This window comes from Gobius niger, assembly GCF_951799975.1.
Source record: "Gobius niger genome assembly, chromosome: 9".
NCBI lineage: Eukaryota > Metazoa > Chordata > Actinopteri > Gobiiformes > Gobiidae > Gobius > Gobius niger.
Window position 1 is genome coordinate 17,169,726 of NC_136860.1, and position 22,910 is coordinate 17,192,635.

General features: G+C 40.9%; 1 protein-coding gene across 1 annotated transcript; it reads left to right on the plus strand.

The window, feature by feature from the left end:
• Positions 1–221: 221 nt before the first annotated feature.
• On the plus strand, positions 222–22,333 carry map3k20a (mitogen-activated protein kinase kinase kinase 20a). The gene is made up of 20 exons (XM_079562502.1): positions 222–436; positions 3,735–3,921; positions 4,565–4,652; positions 7,723–7,824; positions 7,905–7,970; positions 9,490–9,518; positions 9,661–9,798; positions 10,370–10,456; positions 12,190–12,264; positions 12,342–12,448; positions 14,203–14,338; positions 16,748–16,792; positions 17,572–17,602; positions 17,668–17,807; positions 17,933–17,995; positions 18,478–18,564; positions 20,188–20,304; positions 20,419–20,493; positions 20,595–20,745; positions 21,470–22,333. The coding sequence occupies exons 2-20, from the start codon at positions 3,763–3,765 to the stop codon at positions 22,183–22,185; spliced, it is 2,412 nt and encodes an 803-aa protein (XP_079418628.1). The 5' UTR covers positions 222–436; positions 3,735–3,762; the 3' UTR covers positions 22,186–22,333.
• Positions 22,334–22,910: the final 577 nt, after the last annotated feature.

Here is a 22,910-nt window from a genome sequence, read left to right on the forward strand (position 1 = left end):
TCTGAGTTTGTACACTGTGCGTCTCATGTGCAGGCACCTACAATCATTGAACATAAAACAACTGAGCTTTAGAATTTCTCGAGTATACTGAAATTGCTTAACAAATATTCATGTTTTTGGAGTGGTGTACGTCTTCCAGGGCCATATGGTTAAAATTCATGACATAAATTGTTTATGCGCTTCCGTACCTCTCCACAGGGAGACGCTGTTGTCACGCGTGTCCGTGTATATTGCGGATACACTGAGCTCTTTCGGACAGTGCTGGTGAAACAGGGCTGGTTGCGTGAGAAGTTGTGCAACCAGTAAAAGCACTGTCAACAGTTTGGAGAAATCAAACCGCGTCACATGAGAGATTCCCGGAACTTGGACTGAGCGCCGTGCCCTGTCTGTACCCGCGCTGAAGAGCCGCTGTCCGGCCACACTACGCCTCATGTCGGTATGTACATGGGTATGCATGTTTACTGCCCGCCATAGAGTTAGCCATAGCTCAGTGGTAAACCTACTTCCATGACATGTGCGTCAGTGAACAGGAGAGGGGCTGGGTGTCCACAGGGATGTCCCATCACAGCTTGGCCTACAAGCTTAGTATTTACCTCAATGTCAAAGAGATTCGTCCTGTGTCCTACTAGTACTACTACTGCTACTATTGCTACTACTACTACTACTACTACTAATACTACTACTACTACTACTACTACTACTACTACTACTTTGTACCTAAGTACTGCTGCTTAAAGCAAGCTGCTATAACACTAGGCTATATATTTTTTTACTACCACATTTAGTAAATATCCTATTGAAAAGTTATGACTGTGACTTATATTATTACCTTCATTTAGCCAGAAATTATCTCTTTGCTTGTAGTGATACAACTGTAGTACTACAGTAGTTAGTAGTTGCTTTTTGATTTGTTACATACTTTTATTTTATTTTAACTCTTGCAATGAAATAAAATAACTAGGCTTATTTCCCCTCAGGTTCTTACAAAAATAATCATTAAATATCACAAGGCTCATTTTGCCTTTTGTATTGCCTGCCTTTGTGACCATCTACTGCAGTTGTTCAGTGACGAACAGGAGCTGTTCACCCTGATGAATGTGCTTCTAAGTGGCTCGGAGCCTTTTAATGGCCTTCATATAGGCCTGGGTCACAGGGCAATTTTCCTCACAACTTGAGTGTTTTCTGTCATTTATTTGTCACTTAGTTGTGATTACTAGCAGCTTGACATATGGCTATCAGGCTGCTGGAGTGAGAACTAACAGGAAACTGGGCTGGAGTGCTCCATATCCCAGTAACCCCGGCCTCTGGAGTGGTCAGACAATACATGGGGGGCTGGGCCAGGCCACTGAGCAGATTGCCACAAGGCTAAATATAGTACCAATACAAGTAAATGAGCAGAAAGCCATGGCGCCCCTCTGTGACAATGGAGGCGCGCCCCGCGGGGATGGATAGCTATCCCAATGGAGGCCCAGGTAACAGCCTTTTAAAAGGAGTAATTGCTCAGCATTAATGGGGAATACTAATCGAGCAACGATTGCCAGCAATAACAGCAATAACAGAATTTGTGCAGGTACAGTCAAACAAAAGCATGTACAATATATTTTGTTGCAGTGGATAGTTCAGACCTTTGCAGCACCACGTTCAGTATGATCAACAAAAGCCCTTTCCCCAAAATATTCAATCCATCCCTTCTAACAATTTTTGGTTGCCAAATTTTCTTTCCATTTCTCAGTGTTCAATTCATATGTGATCTAACAGGGAGTTTTGGGAGGCGCACTTACTATTGGAAATTCCAAAGGGCTTGACAGTATTTTCTTTTATTTAATCTCTGATGGGTGTCATAGTATTTCTCAAAATCCACTTATAGGCCAGAGGTTCTTTACTAGAGGACCAGACGTTACCTACCCCTGACCTAAAGCATTAAAACAAAGCATTGTGCATCTCATATAGTTAAAGGAACAGGCTTCCATACTGAGATATGTTCTTACTTCAGCGTAGACGAGTTGATGCGTACCGGTCTGGTCTTTACACGCAAAAAGACCAAAGATGTTGTTAGCATTTAGCCTCTCCTCCTCTCCTCTATCGGGCCTAACGGGGGTGAAGTTAGAAGTGACCAAGCTCTTCCACGTTTTCCCTATTTAAATACAGCTACATGAGTCATTACACGATCCAAGTATAGTTACACCAAATTAAACATGTTGATTTTCTAAGCGGATAAAAAGGGGAACTATATTGTGGGGCATAATAACACCTCCCAAGGTTTTTTTTGTGTAACTATACTTGGATCGTGTAATGCTTCACATAACCGTATTTAAAGGGATTAGATGGAAGTTTACATTTATATACTCGCTACTGCCACCTCAGGTCTTGTGCGTAACTGCAGTTTCTATATTAAGCTCGTGCAATACGGCACTTCGGACCCGAATTAACACCTTTTTGAGTGACAGTGCAGGATTTTAGAGACAGTTGTGGTGAATAGGTCTGGGCTCATTCTACACATTAGGACATTGCTGGAAGATGTAGGGGGAGGAAAATACATCGTTTTTACAGTTTTAAACTCTAGTCCCCTTGAATAGGGAAAATGTGCTTGGTCACTTCTAGCTTCACCCCCTAAATGCTAACAACATCTTTGGTCTTTCTGCGTGACTGAGCGCAGGCGTAAAGATCAGACAGGTGCACATCAACTCGTCTAAGCTCAGGTAAGAACATATCTCAGTATGCAAAAACGATGGCCTATTACTTTAAAGCAGTGGTTCTCAACCGGAGAGACAAATTTGGGAGGTCACCAGATCATTTAGATAAAATAGGCATATTTTCATTAGCATATAATCTAATATTTTATTGTAGCATGTGTTTGCTATTTTGCTATTTTTATTTGTTCGTAGTTTGATGAATTTCATTTTAGCCATTTGTTTTTTTTCTTTGTTTTTTAAGAATTATGTAGGCTAATGTTTCCATTTCTCACGGTGTGACCCGAGCGGGGGTCACGAACCCCTTTAACTGTTAAAATGGGGGTCATGGCTCCAAAAGGTTGTGAACCACTGCTTTAAAGAACTGGCTTTAACAAAATACTGACCTATGCTGGAACTTCAAAGCAAACAGCCGAAACACCTTTGTCACGATCCGATACGTATCCCGATACTCATGGGCCGATCCGATGCATAATCGCGATACAGTAAGTTACTATGATAAGTAATTTGTTTAGCTTAAAATGTGCAAAAAGAAAACAGTCTAAAGTATTGAGAAATATTGAAAAGTGCAGGATAAAAACACCTCCCCACACAAGTATTGAAAGTATTGCAATACTTGATAAAGTATTGATACTAGTTATTGCAGAACGTATTGCGATCTGATCCGATATGATATTTTGTCACAGACGTATTGGTCTATCTGTACTACTACAGTATCTGCTGCTTTTATACGGCCCTAAATAAAATGATTTTGCATGCAGCAGTTGCTTACTGTATTTGAGGTTGCATTGTTGATGCTGTACAAAGTCATTGGGCTGCACTGGAAACGACCACAGCGCAGCAGCATACCAGTCATTCCATTGCGTTTATTCCAGAGCAGAGTGGAGCCTGTTGCGTTCTTATCGTCAATGTGTAAAACAGCCGACAGACAGTACAACTAAACTGCTTTTGGCGAATACAAACCGAAGACTGGCGCATGTCGCATTTGAAGATTACATTGAACATCACCAGACTCTGACTCTTGTCTTTCCTCTCCCTCCGAAGCTAAGCCTGCCCTGATCTTCAGTATGCCATGGCCGACCACAGCGGCTCCTTCGTCCAGATCCGGTTCGACGACATCCTCTTCTATGAGAACTGCGGCGGGGGCAGCTTCGGCAGCGTTTACCGCGCCATGTGGATCTCCCAGGACAAAGAGGTGGCCGTGAAAAAGCTGCTCAAGATCGAGAACGAGGTAGTAGGAGTCATAATTACCCCCAGCTTTTCCTATACTTTTAATTGTCAGTGTTGTAATCATTTTAATTGCTGGCTCATTTAGGGGGATGTGATGACTTGTGTAGCTGTCACTCATGGTCATTATACTCCCCCTCTGTGAGAGAAAAAAAAAAAAGAAAGAAAAAAAAGGGCGGTAAAGCAAAAATCACAGCAAAAACGCATGAGTCTATTTGCCACAATTAGTGCAAATACGTTTTTTTCCAACGGGCCCATTGTGCTTAAGACAAAAAAGATGAATTACCTTTGAAATCTTTGTCTGGAGGGGAAAAATAAAAGAAAAAGTCGTGCATTTATTGGCCCGTGATGGCAAGTTCGGAAAAAAATAATTCATTCGCAAAGATCAGCCGTATCCATTCAACTTTCGCTCAAATGTCGGAGAGCCGAATGTGTAGAGAAATAATACCATAATCGTTTCATATTGAACTATTGTAGTCTTAATTACAGTGTTTAGGTATAATTAAATGAACTGGTTTTGTCAGGGCTCTCATCTGTGCTGCACTCCAGACTCCCGTATTACTGTATATTACAGCGCACTTTGAATTCAACATCGAGGCTTCTATAGACATTTTCCCCCTGACACACGTTCTTTTTGTGCTCCGTAGGCTGAGATCTTGAGCGTCTTAAGTCACAAAAACATCATTCAGTTCTATGGGGCCGTTGTTGAGGCGCCTAACTATGGCATTGTTACCGGTAAGTCACTTTTACCTTAATCTGTATCGTTTTAACATGCCACTAACTGAAGATTTGGTGTGGTTATGACAACACAATGCCGATCTCTCTATATCTATAGGTGACCGGTAGAATAGCTGTAGTGCTGCAACTGCGTTTTCTGAGCCTGAATAGAGCTGTATTGGAGAGTTCAGGAAGTACAGGAAGTGTACATGCGTTTGTGTGCGTTTGTATGAAGTTATGAAAAGGCTGTTTTCGTCCTTTCCCTCAATAGAGCCTGTTTTTTAATAATGAGCTGGAGAGCGCTGAGAATTCTGTGGTGAAACTGCCCTTTCAGTGGACAAAATGCGTGTGGTGGTTGTTATTATTGGGCCTAAAAAAACTGGAATGAAGTTTAAGATCTCCAAAGTTGCACCATCGCCACAAGAAATTGGCGTCACTGCTCAGTCATACGGGCCTTTTTGTTGCTGTTGTTTGGATGGATTTCTTTTTGGCAGGTTTGTGGGCCGAATCCCAAACAAACAACGATCAGGTAAAACATCCGTGGGCTTTTTTGTTTGGATTTTACTTTCAAAAACGATGAATTACAGTTGTACAGACCCCTGATATTTTGAACATGAAGTCCTAGGAAGTAAAAAAAGGGGTAGGATTCAGTTGTAGAATCTATGTGGAATCTGACTCAATTTTGTTATCATAGCTGACTCAAAAAGCACAAGAAAGGCATGGGGTCAGTTGTTTATTCCAAAAATAATAGCATTTCAGGACTTGTATGTTATTTTTGAATGATATTCACATGACACTACATTTTCTCTTCCATAATGTCACTGTGACTTTCCTAAAAGATCATATAAAACTTTCCATGAAATAATACTTCTGATGAAAATGAGGGATTTTTTTTTCGGAGGATATGAAATATTTGATTTGTAGCATAGAAGGACCTGTTTTTGGAACATAATCAAACATTATTACTGCATAGTGTTTGCATAGCATGCCCACTGGTGGGTTATAAATGCTTTTTAATTACAGTGATACAAGCATGTCAGTACACTAGATTAAATCCTTCTAATAAAAGGTGCACATTATTAAATTCTCCTGAGGGAGATTTTTTTCAGTTTTTTTTCCTCCTAGTATTCTTCTTAAGTCACACACAACTATTCGGACATTTTTGTTTTCCTTTCTCTTTTCTCCTTTTGCTGCGGCATTCAAGTTCAACACGGTTAATCTCAGCTCAAGCCATTTTGCACACTGCAGAACTGTTTTACTCTGAACAGTTATCGAAAAACAGGGATGTCCTGGTATTTGCACATTTTTAGAAGCTTAAATGTTGTATAGACATAAAAAAAAAGTATTTTCTATTGAAAAGAACCATAATTGGGTCCACAATCACCTGGTCTTTTATAATCATGCATCATGGCTACTACTTCTCCTTCACCATCACACAGAAATGTTCACCTTATGTTGCACAGCTGCAGTTCTTCCCTCTTGTTTCCATCAGTGTTTACAAATCCAATGCAATAACCACTGTCACTCATAAGAGCCATAAGCACAATCGGAGATAAAGAGGTTTACCTTTCTGCCCACACAGTAATGAAAGTTTATTAATGCTCCCATATGACTGTAAAATCTACACAAGGAAATGAAACATGAGCCAATAAAGTTGCGGGAAACTTTAACCTCAAGAAGCTGCGTTCTCTGAGGAATGTAGATAGAGAAATTACAGCCTTAAGTACAACAGGCATGTCACAACTTGTAAACAGACAATTTGCTAATAAGTTTGCAGTTCAGAAGAAATTCAAATCATTAAATATTTTTCTTGTAATGTCTTGTCAAAACACTGGAGACTATTACATGTAGGTAGGTTGTGTTGCCACACAGGATGCATGTCTTTCAAATACAGTGTGTGATAATAGGGGCTAAGTTCAGTCGTGTCTTTAAGGTGTGTGTCTATTGTGTCACTTCCTTTATTATTGCTTTTACTAGAGCAGTAGGTACTTTGAGGAGAAAGGAAATCATTTGGATCTTCTATATTACATACACATTTAATATCTCTCCTTTATGTAAAATACGTCTATAAGGTTGTAAAGGTTATTTTCATTTATTATTAAGCATTTTATTTTATGTGTGGATTACCCAACAAAACAAAACCTCTAATTATTTCATTATTTCGGATGGACTTTTGCAGTACAATTAAACATTAGTATGTTTTAGTAAAAGTAACTTTGAATGTACAGTGTCACAAATCCCACCCAAAAAAACCCCCAAAATATATACAAAGGTTTCAATACAGTTGAATCAATTTGCAATATTTTTTTCAATTAAAGACCAGTTCTCCATAAATAGTTCAATTTCCATTTGTAATCTTGCTGTTGTTTGCTCCATATGAAGAAATTCACTTCTTTCAGTTTAGTTTTCCATTGGGTAACGGTGGGGGGGGCTGAGGTTTGAGCTAAGAGACCATAATCATTTTCTTTGCAATTAAGAGTATTATTTTTAGTTGGGAAATGTTACAATTTAATCTCAGGTTGCTCGGGGACTACCTACTTTTTCAAGGGGATTTCTACATAGTGGCTGCTGAACAGATAAGATATATTTCCTGTAATATAAACGAGTGCTTACACTACTTCACCGGAGGCGCAGCACAAACCCTGGTTCATCCGTTTCTTCGCCTTGTGCAGGTATTCAGTCTGCTGTGTCTTTGGCTGGTGACGAGTTTTGAAAAGAGCTGTCAAAAATCCATAGCGCCCGGTAAATGCTCTCAGATGTCACAAACTTTTAGCGGCAACGCGATTTCCTTTGAAGCCTCGGGATTTGACAGGGCGTCTGGCAGACAGGAGCCTCTTTGTGTTCACTTACACTATGATAAATTGAACTCATCCGGCGCGACAGGTCAGTGACAATCTGTAAACAAGATGCTGTCAGCCGCCTCCGTCTGCCTCAATTTCAATTTCGACTTGTTTTTACGTTGCGCTCGCACACCGGACAGATTTACGTTTAATGCACGGCCTTAAGGTAACAGGGTTGTGGCGGTAAAAATAACAGAAGTCTTTCATTCAACAGTCTGACCGTGATTGCATTTCCATATGTGCCCTAGAGTATGCTCCCGGTGGCTCGCTGTATGATTACCTGTCCAGTGAGGAGAGTGAGAAGATGGACATGGGCCAGATCATGACCTGGGCCGCACAAATCGCCAGAGGTGCGTTTGAAAATGCAACTATTTGCCGAAACATTGCTGAGTAATGTACATATATTAATATTGTGTTTTCTGCTGTTTAGGGATGCACTACTTGCATTCTGAAGCTCCTGTTAAAGTTATCCACAGAGACCTTAAATCAAGAAATGGTATGTCCCACTTTTACTTCAACTGGTGGGTCGCAACAGATAAGTGGCTTGTGGGAAGCCACGGTTTCAATCTCATGTAAATTAGATTAAACAAACACACACGATGCTAAAATGCTAAAGGAATAATATAATCTTGGTTTCAATCCCAGGTTAAGATTCACAAATTTAAATGTGGAGTAGCTTTTAGTCATCGGTTTCTGAACCAATTTACCAATATAATACTAGTCTGCATTTCTCTTAGGGCTGGGCGATAGGGACCAAAAGTCACATCCCGATATATTTAGGTTGAATGTCAATATACGATATATATCCCAATATTTTTTCCGCAAAGTGAGAGGTCAAAGCCAAATACGAGTGGTTTTATGGAAAACTCACTTTAAAATGTTAACATAAACACTGTATAACAAAGCTCCGTAAGGTGCACATTTAAATAAAAAAATATCTTAAATAAAAATAGCCTATAGAATAATACATAATACAGGTCAATCTTTATCTGAGGGCAGCATTTATATATAAAGAGATAACAAAATAAAGTGCTTTTGAGGTTTAGATCTTATTAAATGAGCCTTGCTGTTGCTCTTATGCATGCTATACTCAGACTGGTAAATGGTATTGAATCAGCAGTGACACTGAACTGTTGTCATGTATATTGTCTGACGTCAGCGGTTGGTGTATTGGTCACAGGCTACGTTTACATGGTCAGACAAAATCAGATAACTGGAGGAATTGGATAACACAATAATCAGATCTGATGCGTTTACATTGTCTTCAAAAATCAGAGAATCCAAAACTCCTTGTTTAACATATGAGGCATTGCAGAGTTGGATTTTTAGAGCAACTGATAAATCTCTCCATCCCTTCCTTCAATCAGGCCCATCTGCAGAACCAGGTGGAGAATGATTGTGCCTCCTTATTTAAACTTGGAGTCAAACTACTGTCCATGTGGCAGCAGCATCTTGAGCTTGGTGGATACGGCACAGATCTAGTAACTCAAAGGTCTAGGATTCAAACTAAGTCACTATGTCTTATTTTCTTTAAAATGTTCTTAAATCTAAACATGTGTGGGGGAAGAGAAGGGAGCTAGGATTTAAACAGTAAATAATCACTGCACAACCCTGAGGGTGGAGTAATATTCTGCTCATGTGCAGCACGTAAACCGCTCGACTGTTGGAAACACACAATACCGTATTACATGGATGACTCCTGTGTGTTTTTTATTTCATTTTTTATATAAAAAATACTTTGTTTAGTTTATGCACACGTGTGAAAGATCAGAAAGAAATCAGATTTTATGAATATCAGATTATGCTGCTTTGCGTCCATAATTTGAGAACTCCGGAAGTCAGATCATGATAAAATGTTTGGTCTGCATGAAAACGTAGCCACTGATATGAATCTGATTATGTCAGAGAAACATTAAAAGAACCCACAATCCAACTGTTTCACCGCCACTGATGTGAAGGGCAGGGAGTTCTATCTTTATGAAAATATAATTTTATAATTTGCTCTTTCCTTGTAGTTGTTTTGGCCGCAGACAGATCATTAAAGGTAAGCAGTCCTCACACAGTGATATACAATGCTACGTTAAAATGTGTGGACTTTTTGAGATCTCATCAAATCTCAAACTCAAGCTTGTAATCTGAATACCACTTTTTTTGGGGTAAATCTTCACGTCTTGTTTCATCTTCAGATCTGCGACTTCGGTGCCTCCAAGTTCCTGACACACACCACGCACATGTCTCTGGTCGGCACCTTTCCCTGGATGGCCCCGGAGGTGATCCAGAGTTTACGAGTGTCTGAGACGTGTGACACCTTCTCATATGGAGTGGTACGTTATTACTCGCGCGTGCTTCCCGTAACCCTTATGTCGATGCCCTTTATTAGACTTAAACACATGTTAAGTTCATGCTCTGATGAGTGAAGTGCATTAACTCAGCCTAAATATTTGACGGCACATGGAGCTATCGAGGAGACAAACACACAATGTTTATGATTGCGATGGCCTGTCTGCATCAGGTGTGCAGGAAAATGATTGCAAATGTATTCATGGAGTTTCGCCACTTACATTTTCTCAAGAGTTGATTTCTATAGTAGGCAGTCGACATATATGTAATGAGCTGCAGCTGGCAAGTGCTGAATCGCCGAGATGTGGTTCGCATGCCGTGGGGAAGAAAATGCAGTTTCTCTTGTTTTTAGTCTCTCGAGATTATGAAGACAGCATTACACTGCTATTATTGATATTTGGTTATGGTTATATCTAGGCGCACCGTGTTTAACTTCCATATAGTCAGCCTCACCTTGATCTTATGTGGGAAATGAAATGTACAGTGATGCATTGAAAGGCAAACATCACATGGGCTTTAACACTTTCTCCTCTGAACTGTTCGCATGTTTGGCAGGTTCTGTGGGAAATGCTCACACGGGAAATACCCTTCAAAGGTTTGGAGGGTTTGCAAGTGGCCTGGCTGGTTGTGGAGAAAAACGAGGTAAGCTTTAGCACTGTTTATATAATTAAGCAAGATACAGAGGTGGTAGATTGAGTTTGGTTTGTGTGATATCAGGACCTGCTTTCTGTTCTCCATCCAACTCATAATAAGTATTCACTAGGGCCTGACTGATAGTGATAGTGACTTTTCTATATTTTATGTTGTCCATATTTTATGTTGACCAGGGGTAGGCAAGTTTGCGTCGTGGAGGGCCGATTTGCATAATTGCCAAAATACCCAATGGCCGAACCTCAACATTGTAGCTTAAAGTAAAGAACTATTTTCAGCAAATGCCAATATTTTACATCAGTGGTTTCCAAGTGTCAGGGCTTTGGGACCCACCATTACCCTCGGATGACAAGCCGAGGACCCAAATAAAATTATAATTTGTCATATATCGTATAAAGTGTTGTATTTTCCACACAAGTTTTTGTTGAACAAGCAGTAGATATCCCTTTAAGACTGAAATTATGATCAAAACAACCCAATAACATTCATTTTAACAGACACAGTTAGTGTTTCCATGCAGTTTCAGATGGAAAATAATGAATAAAAGTTCCCTATAGACTTGCAACCCACTGAAAATGGTTCTATGACTGACTTTTGGGTCCCGACCCACTAGTAGAGAATCACTGTTTAACATTACATGTGACCAAGCAGGATGTTCCGACATTTTTAAAATACTGACACTATTTCTCACATTTTTAGATACTTTAACAGGTATTTGATTTCTTATTTGCACAATAATATTTCTCAAAATCATCTTGGGGGCCAGAGGTTCTGTGCTGGAGGGCCGGATTTGGCCCCCGGGCCTGAGGTTGCCTACCCCTGTTGTAGACTTTTGCGTATCATTTTGGAACCATAAGAGATACTGATTTACCCTACATCTACTCATTTTTGTCTGTCAAACGAGCTCCCTCTGAAGTACATACTAAACAGGAATTTCCTGAATAAATCAGCCCTATGCTCTTCAAACAGCGCCCCCTGCTGTCAACAGAGACACAGTTTAACACAGACACAAAAATATCAGCGGTGCAGATTGGCATCGGCTTAGGAAAAACCCACATCGGTCGACCTTTATTAGATATATTTATATGATTGAAACCTTTACTATAAAAACAAATGCTTAACTCTAGGCTATTTGAGAGATTTGAAAAAAAATTACATCATATCAAATTACTTAAAATATCGGCCTATCCTATATATCTCTATCAGCCAAACCCCTTCATATCTGTATCGGACCCCAAAACTCCATATCATCGGGCCCGATCACATGTTATAACTGTTTTAACTGTATACCTGTCATTAGGTTGAAGTCTGATGTTGATAATGTTACAATTATTGATTTTGTGTCATCTGATACACGCCTTGTAGTAAACCTCTTCTCATGTTATATTGATGCAGAAACCACATCATTTTTTTTTATGACATAGCGTGACATAGTTTTATATTGAAACAGGCTTCACCATTCATTTGTTTGGTGAGAAAATCTGTATTTGATTTCTTTGGTTCCTGTTGCTTCACACTGGAATGTCATCTGCATATCCTCTATCGCTTGGGATTTACCACAAAAGAGAGCAATAGAAAGAGTCTGCAGTTGTTGTATTGCGTCTGAATACTTGTGTCTCTTTAAAACTGTACTTTAGGACAATCGTTTAACACAATGTAAAAGTTTTAGGTATCAGAGCGCCACATAGAAAATGACTCTCTGAACTGTATGTCACATGTTCCAGAGGTTAACCATCCCCAGCGGCTGTCCGCGCTGTTTCGCTGAGCTCATGAGAAGCTGTTGGAAAACGGACCCAAAGGTAATGTCACCGCTTATAACGCTGCAGCGCCATCCCGGATAAAACAACCTAAACCTATGGAATATCTGTGCTTTCAGGAGCGGCCCATGTTCAGGCAGATCCTCAGCACCCTGGAGTCCATGTCCCGCGACAGCCAACTCCCCCAACAGTGCAACTCTTTCCTGCACAACAAAGCTGAATGGCGGTAAATGCAACCAGTCGATGTATTTTCGACTGCTATTTACCGCTCCAGCCTTAGGAAATCGGTTTCAAAAGAATGTCGTGGAAATGCAGCTAATGGAAGCTCGGAAACACAGAAAGGAGATTGGAGATTGTGCATATAGATCTTTAATAATTGCACTGATAGCTCCATAAAGGCATGAAAAACCTCTAAAGAATCCTCCATCTGGATATACTTCCTCTTTACCCATAAGGCCCTAAAAATAATCACCATCTTTTTCAAGTCGAAGTGTTTAATTGGCCTGTAGAGCAGCTGGAGGTTTGCTGGTGGAGCTTCAGCTGTGACTGTATTCTCTGCGCGCCTCTCTCAGTGCCTTGTTTGTGCGCCCAGGCTTTTCCTCCACAACTTTGATGCTAACTGGCAGCGTGTCCAGGCGGCAGCGGCGGCGTGCAGGTGGAGGGGGGGGGGAGAGAGAGAGAGAGAGAGAGAGAGAGAGGAAATCAAGGCACAAAAAGTGAAGTGGATGGAGCATTTTGTTTGTGTCTGAGAAGTTACGGACTTCCGAAGGTGAAAGTGGAAAGAGCAGCTGAGACTGAACAAGTGAAATAGTGGACAGCAAAGTTCAGAAGGAAGTGTGGGCATAGATGACTTAGGGCCAGTGTGCATCATGATTAAAACTATGGCCATTCCCAGTTAGTGGCGACTTGGTGCTTTTTAATCGACAGGTCTACAGCCAATCCCTCTTTAAGTGGTGTTTATAAGATGGAAACACTTCTATTGTAAATGGTGCTGAAGTGGAAAGCATTCATGTTTTGATTAAGCTAAGGTGTATTCTGAAATGTTTCCCTTATTATATATTCGAAAAGGGCATTTTTATTTGTTTTAAATTCTAAATACAAAAACAAGATGGAGATCGATCAATATTAGGGGAACAAAAGAGTTGTTTCTCCCTGTACTACTACCAGAGTATGAGAAATATGACTGTGGTGGGTCTGTCACTGTGATGTCTACGACGCCTTTTTTGGGAATTGTTAAATTTTTCGTGAATGTTTAACTTTTCTCTTATTACAGATTTGGGGCAAGTGTCAAGATAAACCGTGTGGCTGGAGTTTGTGTGGGAATGTGTTGCAATGGCGACAGTAACTTATATTGGGCCAGTCTGGTAATACCCCTTTGGAAAATGACCTAAAAATAGGTGGCAGAAAAGAATCTGAAATATTTGTTGGGCTTGGTCAAACAATTGAAAAGTCGGTCCGTTTTTTCTGTTTCCTGGGAAGTTGAGCTGTTGCAGAAATAGTTTGAGATGAAGCGCTGGGGCGGAGGACCAAAAGTGTTGAGGCCGGGCCTTCCTGTCTGGACTGTGTGTGTGTGTTTGTGGCTAAGTTTGTTGTGTTCAGGCACAGCGTGGATTTCCAGAACTCAGTGTGCAGTCCCAGCATGAGGCAAACATGAGAGAGTTCTGTCCTTGGCCTTGAACGCGTCACCCTCTGTCGGTGGGCGGCACAGAGCTGTTTACCCGGCACTACTGTTTGGTGCTAAAATAATCTTTCTTTTGCAAACTAGTCAACAAAACATTAATACGATTAGAACTTGTTAAACAACTTCTCAGTTTAGTGCTCAATCAAAACATGGTCAGGTATTAGCCGGTCCCCAAGCAGAAAACTTCTATTGCAGGCTTTAGTGTAGTATTATTCTCAATTAAAATGGAAGGGTAAAACATGTAGGCAACACTTTAGCTTCAAATGTGTCAAGGTGATGTAAATATTTTTCTGTTGCAGGTGTGAGATAGAGGCCACTCTGGAGAGGCTGAAGAAGCTGGAGAGAGACCTGAGCACCAAAGAGCAGGAGCTGAAGGAGAGGGAGAGGAGGCTGAAGATGTGGGAGAGGAAACTCGTTGAGCAGTCCAACTCGCCGGTATGTGGCAATAAAGAAAAAACACAAGACTTTAGGGTGCTGAAAGACGAAATAAACTTTATTTACGCAGCACTTTTTGCAGATAAAATCACAAACGACCAAAAACTCTTGTCCTCTTCTTCTTCCGTTGTATGCAGATGTCAAGCATGTTCATTAGGTATTCTAAAATCAACATTCAACAAAATGAAGTGCACACAGACATTTTTTGAGTTGCCTTTTCTTATTATCAGAATGTTCCCACTGAGATTCAGCCTCGGTTTCTCTGTCTAACTAAGCTTGTCAGTGTTATAGTGTAGCATGCGGTAACAGAAGGAGACTTGCCGCATTCAGGCAGTTGTTTTATCTCGGACTCTGCTACCTGTAGTGCACTCGGACCAAAGAGAAATCCTCAAAATCAATCTTCCCTCTTACACAGAGATTTTGATTTTTTCTTTTGGCATTTTATCTGTTTTATTTTTTCGCACCACACGCCCTTGCACCTTTGTTCAAGTTTACTTTGAGTAGTTGCTGTTGCTAAGGCCTATAGATCTTATGGATGTCATTTACAGTACAGTGTGCCTAATGTGCTGGATGTATAGTGGCGTGCTGTGAAGAAAGAGCCGTGTGAGCCAGTTGCTTAGAGAAGGCCAGGCTTTTATGATGAAGTGACATTTTGCTGACATTAAGATTGGCCAATTTGTTCTGGATGTGGTGGAGTGCAGTTGTTCAGATTCAGACTCTTACCAGGATGAGAAAGTACATGTTTTACACTGACCCCGTGCCGAACAGCGGGAGAGAGACTTTTCCAAGCCACTACTAACTTCATTTCGAAGTCCACTTTTTTTCTTTTCTTTTTTTTTTCTTTTTACCTTTTAACTTTAATTGAAGCCTGTTTATAGGAATAATTACCTGTTTAATTCTTGAGATTACATTGATTTGTGCACAGTAGTTATACTGGCCTATACATTAGTCCCAAGTGTTAAACTTTCTGCAAAGAAAACATCTGGGAAAGGACGTGCCTTCTGGACCCATTATACAGTATACTACCCCTGGTGTTGCCAGTCTCATGAATAGAAAATCCTTGGGTTTTACTGTGGTATTGTAAGTTTTCTTCCAGGTCCTGCTGCCAACTGGAATAGTTGGTTTATAAATAAACTTCATCCAAGGGGCATTTTTCTTGGGGTATTATGCTTTTTCCAGATATTTGCACCCCTTTGCTGTGCAGCTGTTTCACTTAAACAGATCGTGTGTGGCTGTAGTGAGGGTGTGGCAAGTGTTTTCACTTTGGGATGAAAGGATTTAGCAAGAGAGTTGAGGAAAGCATGTTCTGGAGGAGCTGTTTGGGAAAAGGTGGAGCTCCAGGTATGTTTTTGAAGAGAGTACCACATTACATAGTAACAAGCTCTAAAAAGTCAATGTCCAATGTCCTTTAACAACTTTGACATAGATGTTTGTGCCCTCTTTGGTTTTAAGAGTTATCTCACTGTCCAAATGCACGAGTTATAATTATTACTTTCATTATTATTACTATTTTTGAGAGAGTTCAGCTTCCTGACAGCTTGGTGGATGAAACTATCCCTCAGTCGGCTGGACCTGGCTGGTAGACTCTGCAGTAAATGCTCTCTCTCTTCCTCCCGTTATCGTGGCTCTCTCCGTCCACATGGGGGCAGGGTTTGTAGCATCTCCTGCTCCTGATCGTAACACAACTTAAACATCTGATCCAACTAACTTCATGAAGCACATTCTCACGACTTTAACAGTGAGAGTGACACTCATTTGTGCCGCATAATAGTGAAGGAACATGTAGAGTGAGTCCAATGGCGGTTTGGCAGTGTGAAATGTGTCTCAGTGTGTTTACTTCCTCGATGCAGCGCTGGAGGAGGCGGAAAGCGCTGCCGGGCTCGGGCTGAGTGGCTTTATGAGGCAGAGCGGGCTGCAGCGACATGTATGGCAGCGACTTTTCTATTGAGAGCGCTATTCACGCCGTAATCTAGGCTGTTATCAGATGTTGTGGCAAAAAGACAGTGAATGAAGATTACTCATTCATTTAGTCATCTTTTCCTCCAATTTTCTGTCGCATTATTTCTTTCATTATGCACCAGCCGCACGATCACAACGATGAAATCTTTATTTTGGCTGGAAGTTTCTGCCTGATTACGTTTAATGAGCGGCAAATGATTTATCATTCAAATAAATTGCATTAGATCAGTCAGATGGACATGTCTGTTTGAAATAGACCATTAGAGCCACGGCGTCTTTACGGCACGCCACAATAACTTCGCTGACTTTGGATGCAGAAAACATGGCTATTTTCCATTTTAATAATGTTCCGACAAGTTTTATGATTTTGGTTTTGCTCAGTCACACGTGCTCGTGCCGCTCGTGTGTGTGTGTCCACTTTAATATGAATCGTTTCCCCTCTTTCTGCAGTTGCTGCCAACACTTGATATCTACACCTGGACTGAGGAGCATGTGGTCAGTACGCTTTACTGCAGAAGTCAAGTGCCACCACTGTGTGTTCAATCATTTCAGAAATATGTTTGTTTTATATCAATATACATCAGATGAAAACTGCGATCATTGCACGTTTATAGACAGATTGATTCATTTGTAGTTTGTCCATTTGTCTTCACTGACGAGAGATGCAACTAATTAATTTGGACAAGTGAAGTGAGGAAAGCTCATTTACTCTGTGAGTCACCAAGACCCGGGTTAGAAGGCTGAACCAATCTTATTTTGAAACTCACAAACCAATAATAACTCAATATTTGTTATTGTATTTTAATCCACTTTATGCATATCTTATAGTTTTAAAGTTTTTATAGTTTATTATGTATCTACCAAGCTTATATTATATGTTTTATGTTGCACGATTGAACCAAAGAAAATTCCGGGTTTGTGAAGCTTTTCACGAACAATGGCATTTCTGATTCTGATCATAATCTAGTTCACTAAATAGTGGCTCTTTGATAGCTTCTTCAAGTGGGACTCAGGTTCATTTGAAAATTTACACTTTATTTATTTTCATTTGAGATAATTTCATGTATCCTTTAGCAATGCATTTAATTCAGTTACTTTTTCTAATTTAGACATGGTTTACACCCAGCTTACTATACTCCAATTTAAGTTTTAGACCCTTTTTGACCCAGGTTTGTAAATTAGGCCTCTTTGTACTTGGACGGTCATGTATTTTATGAATTTGTACTTGTGTGAAAGGTTTGAGAGGCAATGCTCAAACTTTTTCTCTTTTGCAGTATTTCTGGATGCAGCAAATATTCGGCGAAGGTAAGTGTGCTCTTCATTTCTGTGACTCGGCAGTGCACTGTTGTGATGGAGTGTTTACTATTCAGGAGAAGATGCATGTGGCATGCAGGGCTATGCAGACTTATTCAAAGAGAATCACATCACTGGGCAGAGACTGCTGCTGCTGACAGAGAACGACATGAGGGACATGGGGGTCAAGTCCAAAGGTCATGTGATCCACCTCAAGGCAAGCCCTGCTTAACCATTAAACTGCACACGTCAATTAAAAAACAATTGTGTCTGTGTGCAGTCTCATTTACAGGAGCTCATTACATTACAGCCAATATCACCGTCTCTTCATTTCAATTTCAGGGGGAAATTGAAAAGCTGGCTAATGATTACCTCGGCCTTGTCCACTTCCCGCCTCTGTTCAAGGTAGACTGCACTGGTCTCCACATCAGTCATTTCTCACAAGTTTCATTGTAGGTCTGCATCTGGATGTTTAAAAATCATAGGAGATCTTTTGTGTTGTTTATAAAGTCAAGTGGGGAAATGGGTTTCAAAATGCTTGACCTTCCTTGTAGTTTGCTTTTTATTTATCTGCAGTGTTTATGCTATAATAACAATATAATATACTGCTATATAAGATATATTAGTTAATTAGGAAAGAAGGAAAGAATTGAATGTCAAACTGTTAATTTGTGTAATTTTCCTGAAACTACCCCAAAGTTCCTATCCAATAGCATTACTGCAGTTCTATAGAAACAAAATGTACAAAAAAGCAATGTCATCTAGAACTGTCAAAATCATCAAAAAATTCATATGGAAGAAAGAGAAACGTTCATATTAACCATCACTCCTATTGATTTTGCAAATCCATTCTAAATGCATTGGCTAATGTGTTCTATGTTTGTCAGGAGCTGGCGAAGCAGGTGGAGCTGAGTAAAAGTGTCAAACTGGAGCTGGTGTTTGGATACCACTGGAAACCTGGAACAGGAAGCTCTGTATGTCTCACCCAGTACCCACAAACGCACACACACATATAGAGTACATGTTTGCAGCATTTCTATTTTTATTAATAGTAAACATTTACTCCAGTAAACTTCCTAAATTGGGGGCAGTCAGGTGCCCTTGTGCTGCTGTAGACATGCAGAATTAATGGCGATGGCTGTTTTAGTGACCATTGCAAGCATGAGTACACATGTGCACAAGCAGACAAATAAACATTTCATTCTGAGCCATGTACAACATCCACATCGGCGCGCTCACAGCCCTTTGTTAGGGTCTCAAACTGTGGAGAGAGGGTGGCTCTTCACTGGCTGTTTGAATTTAATCAAAAATAGCCCATTTAGCCAGAAGTCATTTTCTTTTTAAAAGGCAAACGTTATTTAATCTTTCAGCTGTTCATTGTCCCATCATAAATAGTCCTCTTTCAGTGTGTTCGGCAGGGCTGAAACGAGCCTGCTAATTGCCTCCCATTTCTTCTGACATGTGGTGGTTTAGTGGGTAGAAAACACAGCAGGGAGAAGGAAACAGGAGGCTGAGAAAATGAGAGCTAATTATTTTCCCCTGCCTGGTGTCAGGTTCCGTGTCAGCCTTGTTTTTACAAACTGGAAGGTTTTTTTGCACTAAATAAAACAAACCCGCACTGCATTTTTTTCTTCGACCCTCTTTGCTGGCGATGTCATGGAAGCAGCTGCACTTCTCAAAGACAAAATGAGGGCCTGCAATTGTGCGGCCACCATCTGACAGCCACTGAGGGTCCCCTACTAATGAGGATATCACCGTGCAGCCAAGTGAAAGGTGCTGAATTATGTATGAGTTGTCATTAGATGCACTTGGGTCCTAGGCATCATTACCAGACATTGTTTCTGCTGGAGTGATTAGAGCAGTGCGGACCTGGGAGCCCCGGTGTGAGCGTCCAGGGCCGACACGGGGCCAGTGCGGGGCCCGGCTGTGTTTCTGAGCCAGAGATTTGCTCAAGCTTCCCCTTTGAGCTGCCTCCAGTCCCCGGGGAACATGAGGAGAGCACCAAGGCTCCTCAGATGAGTGTGCTGGTGCCACTCCTCTGATGTCTTTCTTTGTGATCACCACACAATGGATTGGCCTGTGCCATGAACCCTGTGTGGTTAAGCACTGACCTGTGGCTCCAGCGCTGGCTTTTAGGGATTGGCAGCATCATTACTGCTTCGTCAGCATTCAGTCTGCAGGAGAAGAGGCCAATGTGCAGGGCCCTGGCTCATAATGAGAACTGGAGATCGGCGGCATTTAGAAAACAGAAAATAATAAATAACAGAGCCACTGATCACAGAAAACGGCAAGATGTGGAAAAAATAATAAAATGTATATTCCATATTTGTATATATTTATTTTTTAAAATAAGCAGGTCTATTTGTATTGTAAGCTTAATTTACAAATTAACTTTTTTGTCTTTATTTGCATTATTCAGTCCTCATACTGCATTAGTTTTGGTATTTGTTTAGTTTCTCACAGATCCTGTGGTCAGTGGCGTTCGTTCACCTCTAGGTTGTGCTGTTGGTTCAGGAGTCGCCACATGTTTCAGAGCAGAAGCGTTTCTAACTTTTCTCATCACTCAGGAGTAACTGGCCTTTTACTGTTTCTTTAAGGACTGCAAATGGAAAATGTACATGGAATTAGATGGAGACGACGTTGCTGTGACTTACATCAAAGATGTTGTGTTCAATGCCAATCGGCAGAATGTGGAAATACATCGGATGACTAAGGTTCTGTACTTTTTTTTTTTTTTTTTTCAAATATGTAGTAATTGGTTATTATTTAATGTATGTCGAAGCTCTTATAGTGGTGTTTTAACTGTGGCCATTTAATTGAAATTGCAGCCACCTTTTGTTATGGATAAATGGATAGTTGGAATTGAACCAAACCAAAAAGTGGACTATGTGGTAAATTATGAGGTACGTCACTCCAGAAACGACACTTTGCACAAATCACTGCAGATTGAAATGTGCTACAAATCCAAACAGATAAATAAAATACATTTTGTTTTCCTCCACAGAATGATGTCAAGTCCCCAAAGTCTACAAGACACAGCTGTTCAGTGAGCTGGAGCCTGACTGGGGGACAGGACGAGATCAAGGCAGTGGAGCTGGTCATTGAAACGGCATCAGTGAATATAGACGTTACCCCTGGCAGCCGAACTAACTCAGGTACACAGTTGATTTACTACTTCATTCATTTTCTAGAAATTCATTGTAACTTAACTTGTACATGTACAGCTGTTGCTTTCAAAGGTGGGTCGCTGGACTTTGCCCTAAAATCTCTCTTGATGAATTGTTTTTGTTTTAGAGTTACCATTATCTTGAGAGTATAGTATTCTATTTACTATCTTACTACATCTCAGGCTCATCAGGGCACTTCAGATGGCTTTTCTCAATGGCTTCATCATTGAAAAAATAAGAGACGTAGGCCAATGCTGTGGGAGAGAGCAAACATGGCTTTATTTTTCATTTGTTAATGGCTAGTTAGCGACAGATGGGAGTTTACGAGCACAAACTACTTTCTCTGTCCGCTTGTTTTTCCCCTCAAAGTTAACAGCGGTCCCTCTGTATGTCGCAGTCAAGAGAACTGCCGGTAGTCACCTCAAAAATGCCACTGCATCGCGTCCCAATTCAGTAGATTTGAATCAGTACATGGGATTGAGCGTCTTCGCACACCCACGCACCCTTGATATGTGCATTTCCAAAGAAAATAATGCATTTGTGAGCGCACAAATGCATTATTTGTGCGCTCACAAATGCGCACAAATAATGCATGGTTTACACTAGCCTCAAGTCAACTTCTGTGAGGCCCGAACTAAAGAAAATATTTTTTTTCCGAACAGTAGCTCTATAGTTCAGAGTTTTATATACCTTTTAACAATTTCCGTTACAGATATTGACCCAGTGTGGATGTACAATGTTCGGAGGAGACAGATGATGGACGACAAGTCCCAACCACCGAAAGCTGCTCTCAAAACGTTAACCAGCTCGGAGGCGCGCACCCTGCCCCAGTTCCTGTCCGTTCACGAGAGCCAGGGCTTCTCCTATGCTGCAGCTGTGCGACGCTCTCCCAGCCGCGGCTTCGGGTCTCCCTGGACGGACCAGCGCAGCGTCTCTCCCACTCCAAACCTCACATCTAAACTGTCCCAACTTCACCTGGGTTCAAAGGGTAGCAGTCCCTCCAGCACCACGTCAGAGAGTGCTTCCGAGAGAGATCGAGAGAGGCCACTTAGTGCGGGAGTGCTCAACAAACAACGCGGCTACTTCGGCAACACTTTGACTGTGGGAGGGGAGCAGGGCAGGGGGCAGCCATGGACTCATAGTAGAGGCAACTATAGTCATAATAAAACCAACAAAAGCTCTCGGCAACCAGGAAGGCCACGCTCCAACAGTTACAGTGTCACTTCAGCGGTCCGCCCACCCGCGATTCCAGGTATATTGTCTGTTACTGGCAACCCCAGTCAGGAGAAAGAGGAGACTAAAGCCAGCGAGGGCGGCTGGATCAAAGTGGAGCGTCAGAAGCGATTACCACGTCAGGACAATAAACAAGTCAGAGGTCGAGGGAGGAGAGGGGGCCGGGGAGGGCGTGGAGCGGGACCAAGGACTTAATGTAGACTGTTCACTGCTTCTGTGTGTTCACTCTGTCAAGCACTGAAGCTCTTAATATATTCACTAAATCATGTCAAAGGCCTTAAAAAGAGAACTATGTATGCCAAAGATATTTGTATTATTTTATAAATTAAGACATGTTTTTATAGCTCCTACCTTTTGTATTTTAACATGTATTTATTAAATTTTAAAAGAAAACGGTTGTCTGTTTATTAATTCGTTTCCTTTTTTGTCATTATGGGTTTTATTTTATTCCTTATGGCGTTGTAAGGTTGTTTAGTTGGGCTATATGCATTCACCCATATCTTCGAAAATAATATACATGCACATATTAACATACAAATACGATCCAACATGTAATTTTGCATCTGCCTAAGAGTAGATATTCAGTCCTATTAATGTGACCAATGATCTGCACCAGGTATTGATTTATATTTTATTTTTAAGGTACACAAGTAATATATAGGTACATATATAAGTGGTCTTTGTATTTTAAGTGTGCTTGATAACTAAGGTTTATAACGCTATCGACATTCCTACATTTGACCTACATCCTGTTCTAGGATCAGACAGGAAACATTTTACCCGCCGAGTATGCAAATAAGGCAGACTATGTTCGCGCCGTTTGCAGATGTCCAGGAAGATCCAACGCGGCCCCACTGACGCACCTTCAGGAAAACGTTGTCAGTCTTCCTCGAAAACAATACAAAACTATGTATATGTGT

Bases quoted from the DNA above. Each gene is read 5' to 3' on its own strand.
- map3k20a (XM_079562502.1), top strand. From the start codon at position 3,763: ATGGCCGACCACAGCGGCTCCTTCGTCCAGATCCGGTTCGACGACATC. The intron at 17,808-17,932 runs GCAAGCCCTGCT...TTTCAATTTCAG, and splicing joins GTCATGTGATCCACCTCAAG to GGGGAAATTGAAAAGCTGGC. The intron at 18,565-20,187 runs GTATGTCTCACC...TGTTTCTTTAAG, and splicing joins AACCTGGAACAGGAAGCTCT to GACTGCAAATGGAAAATGTA.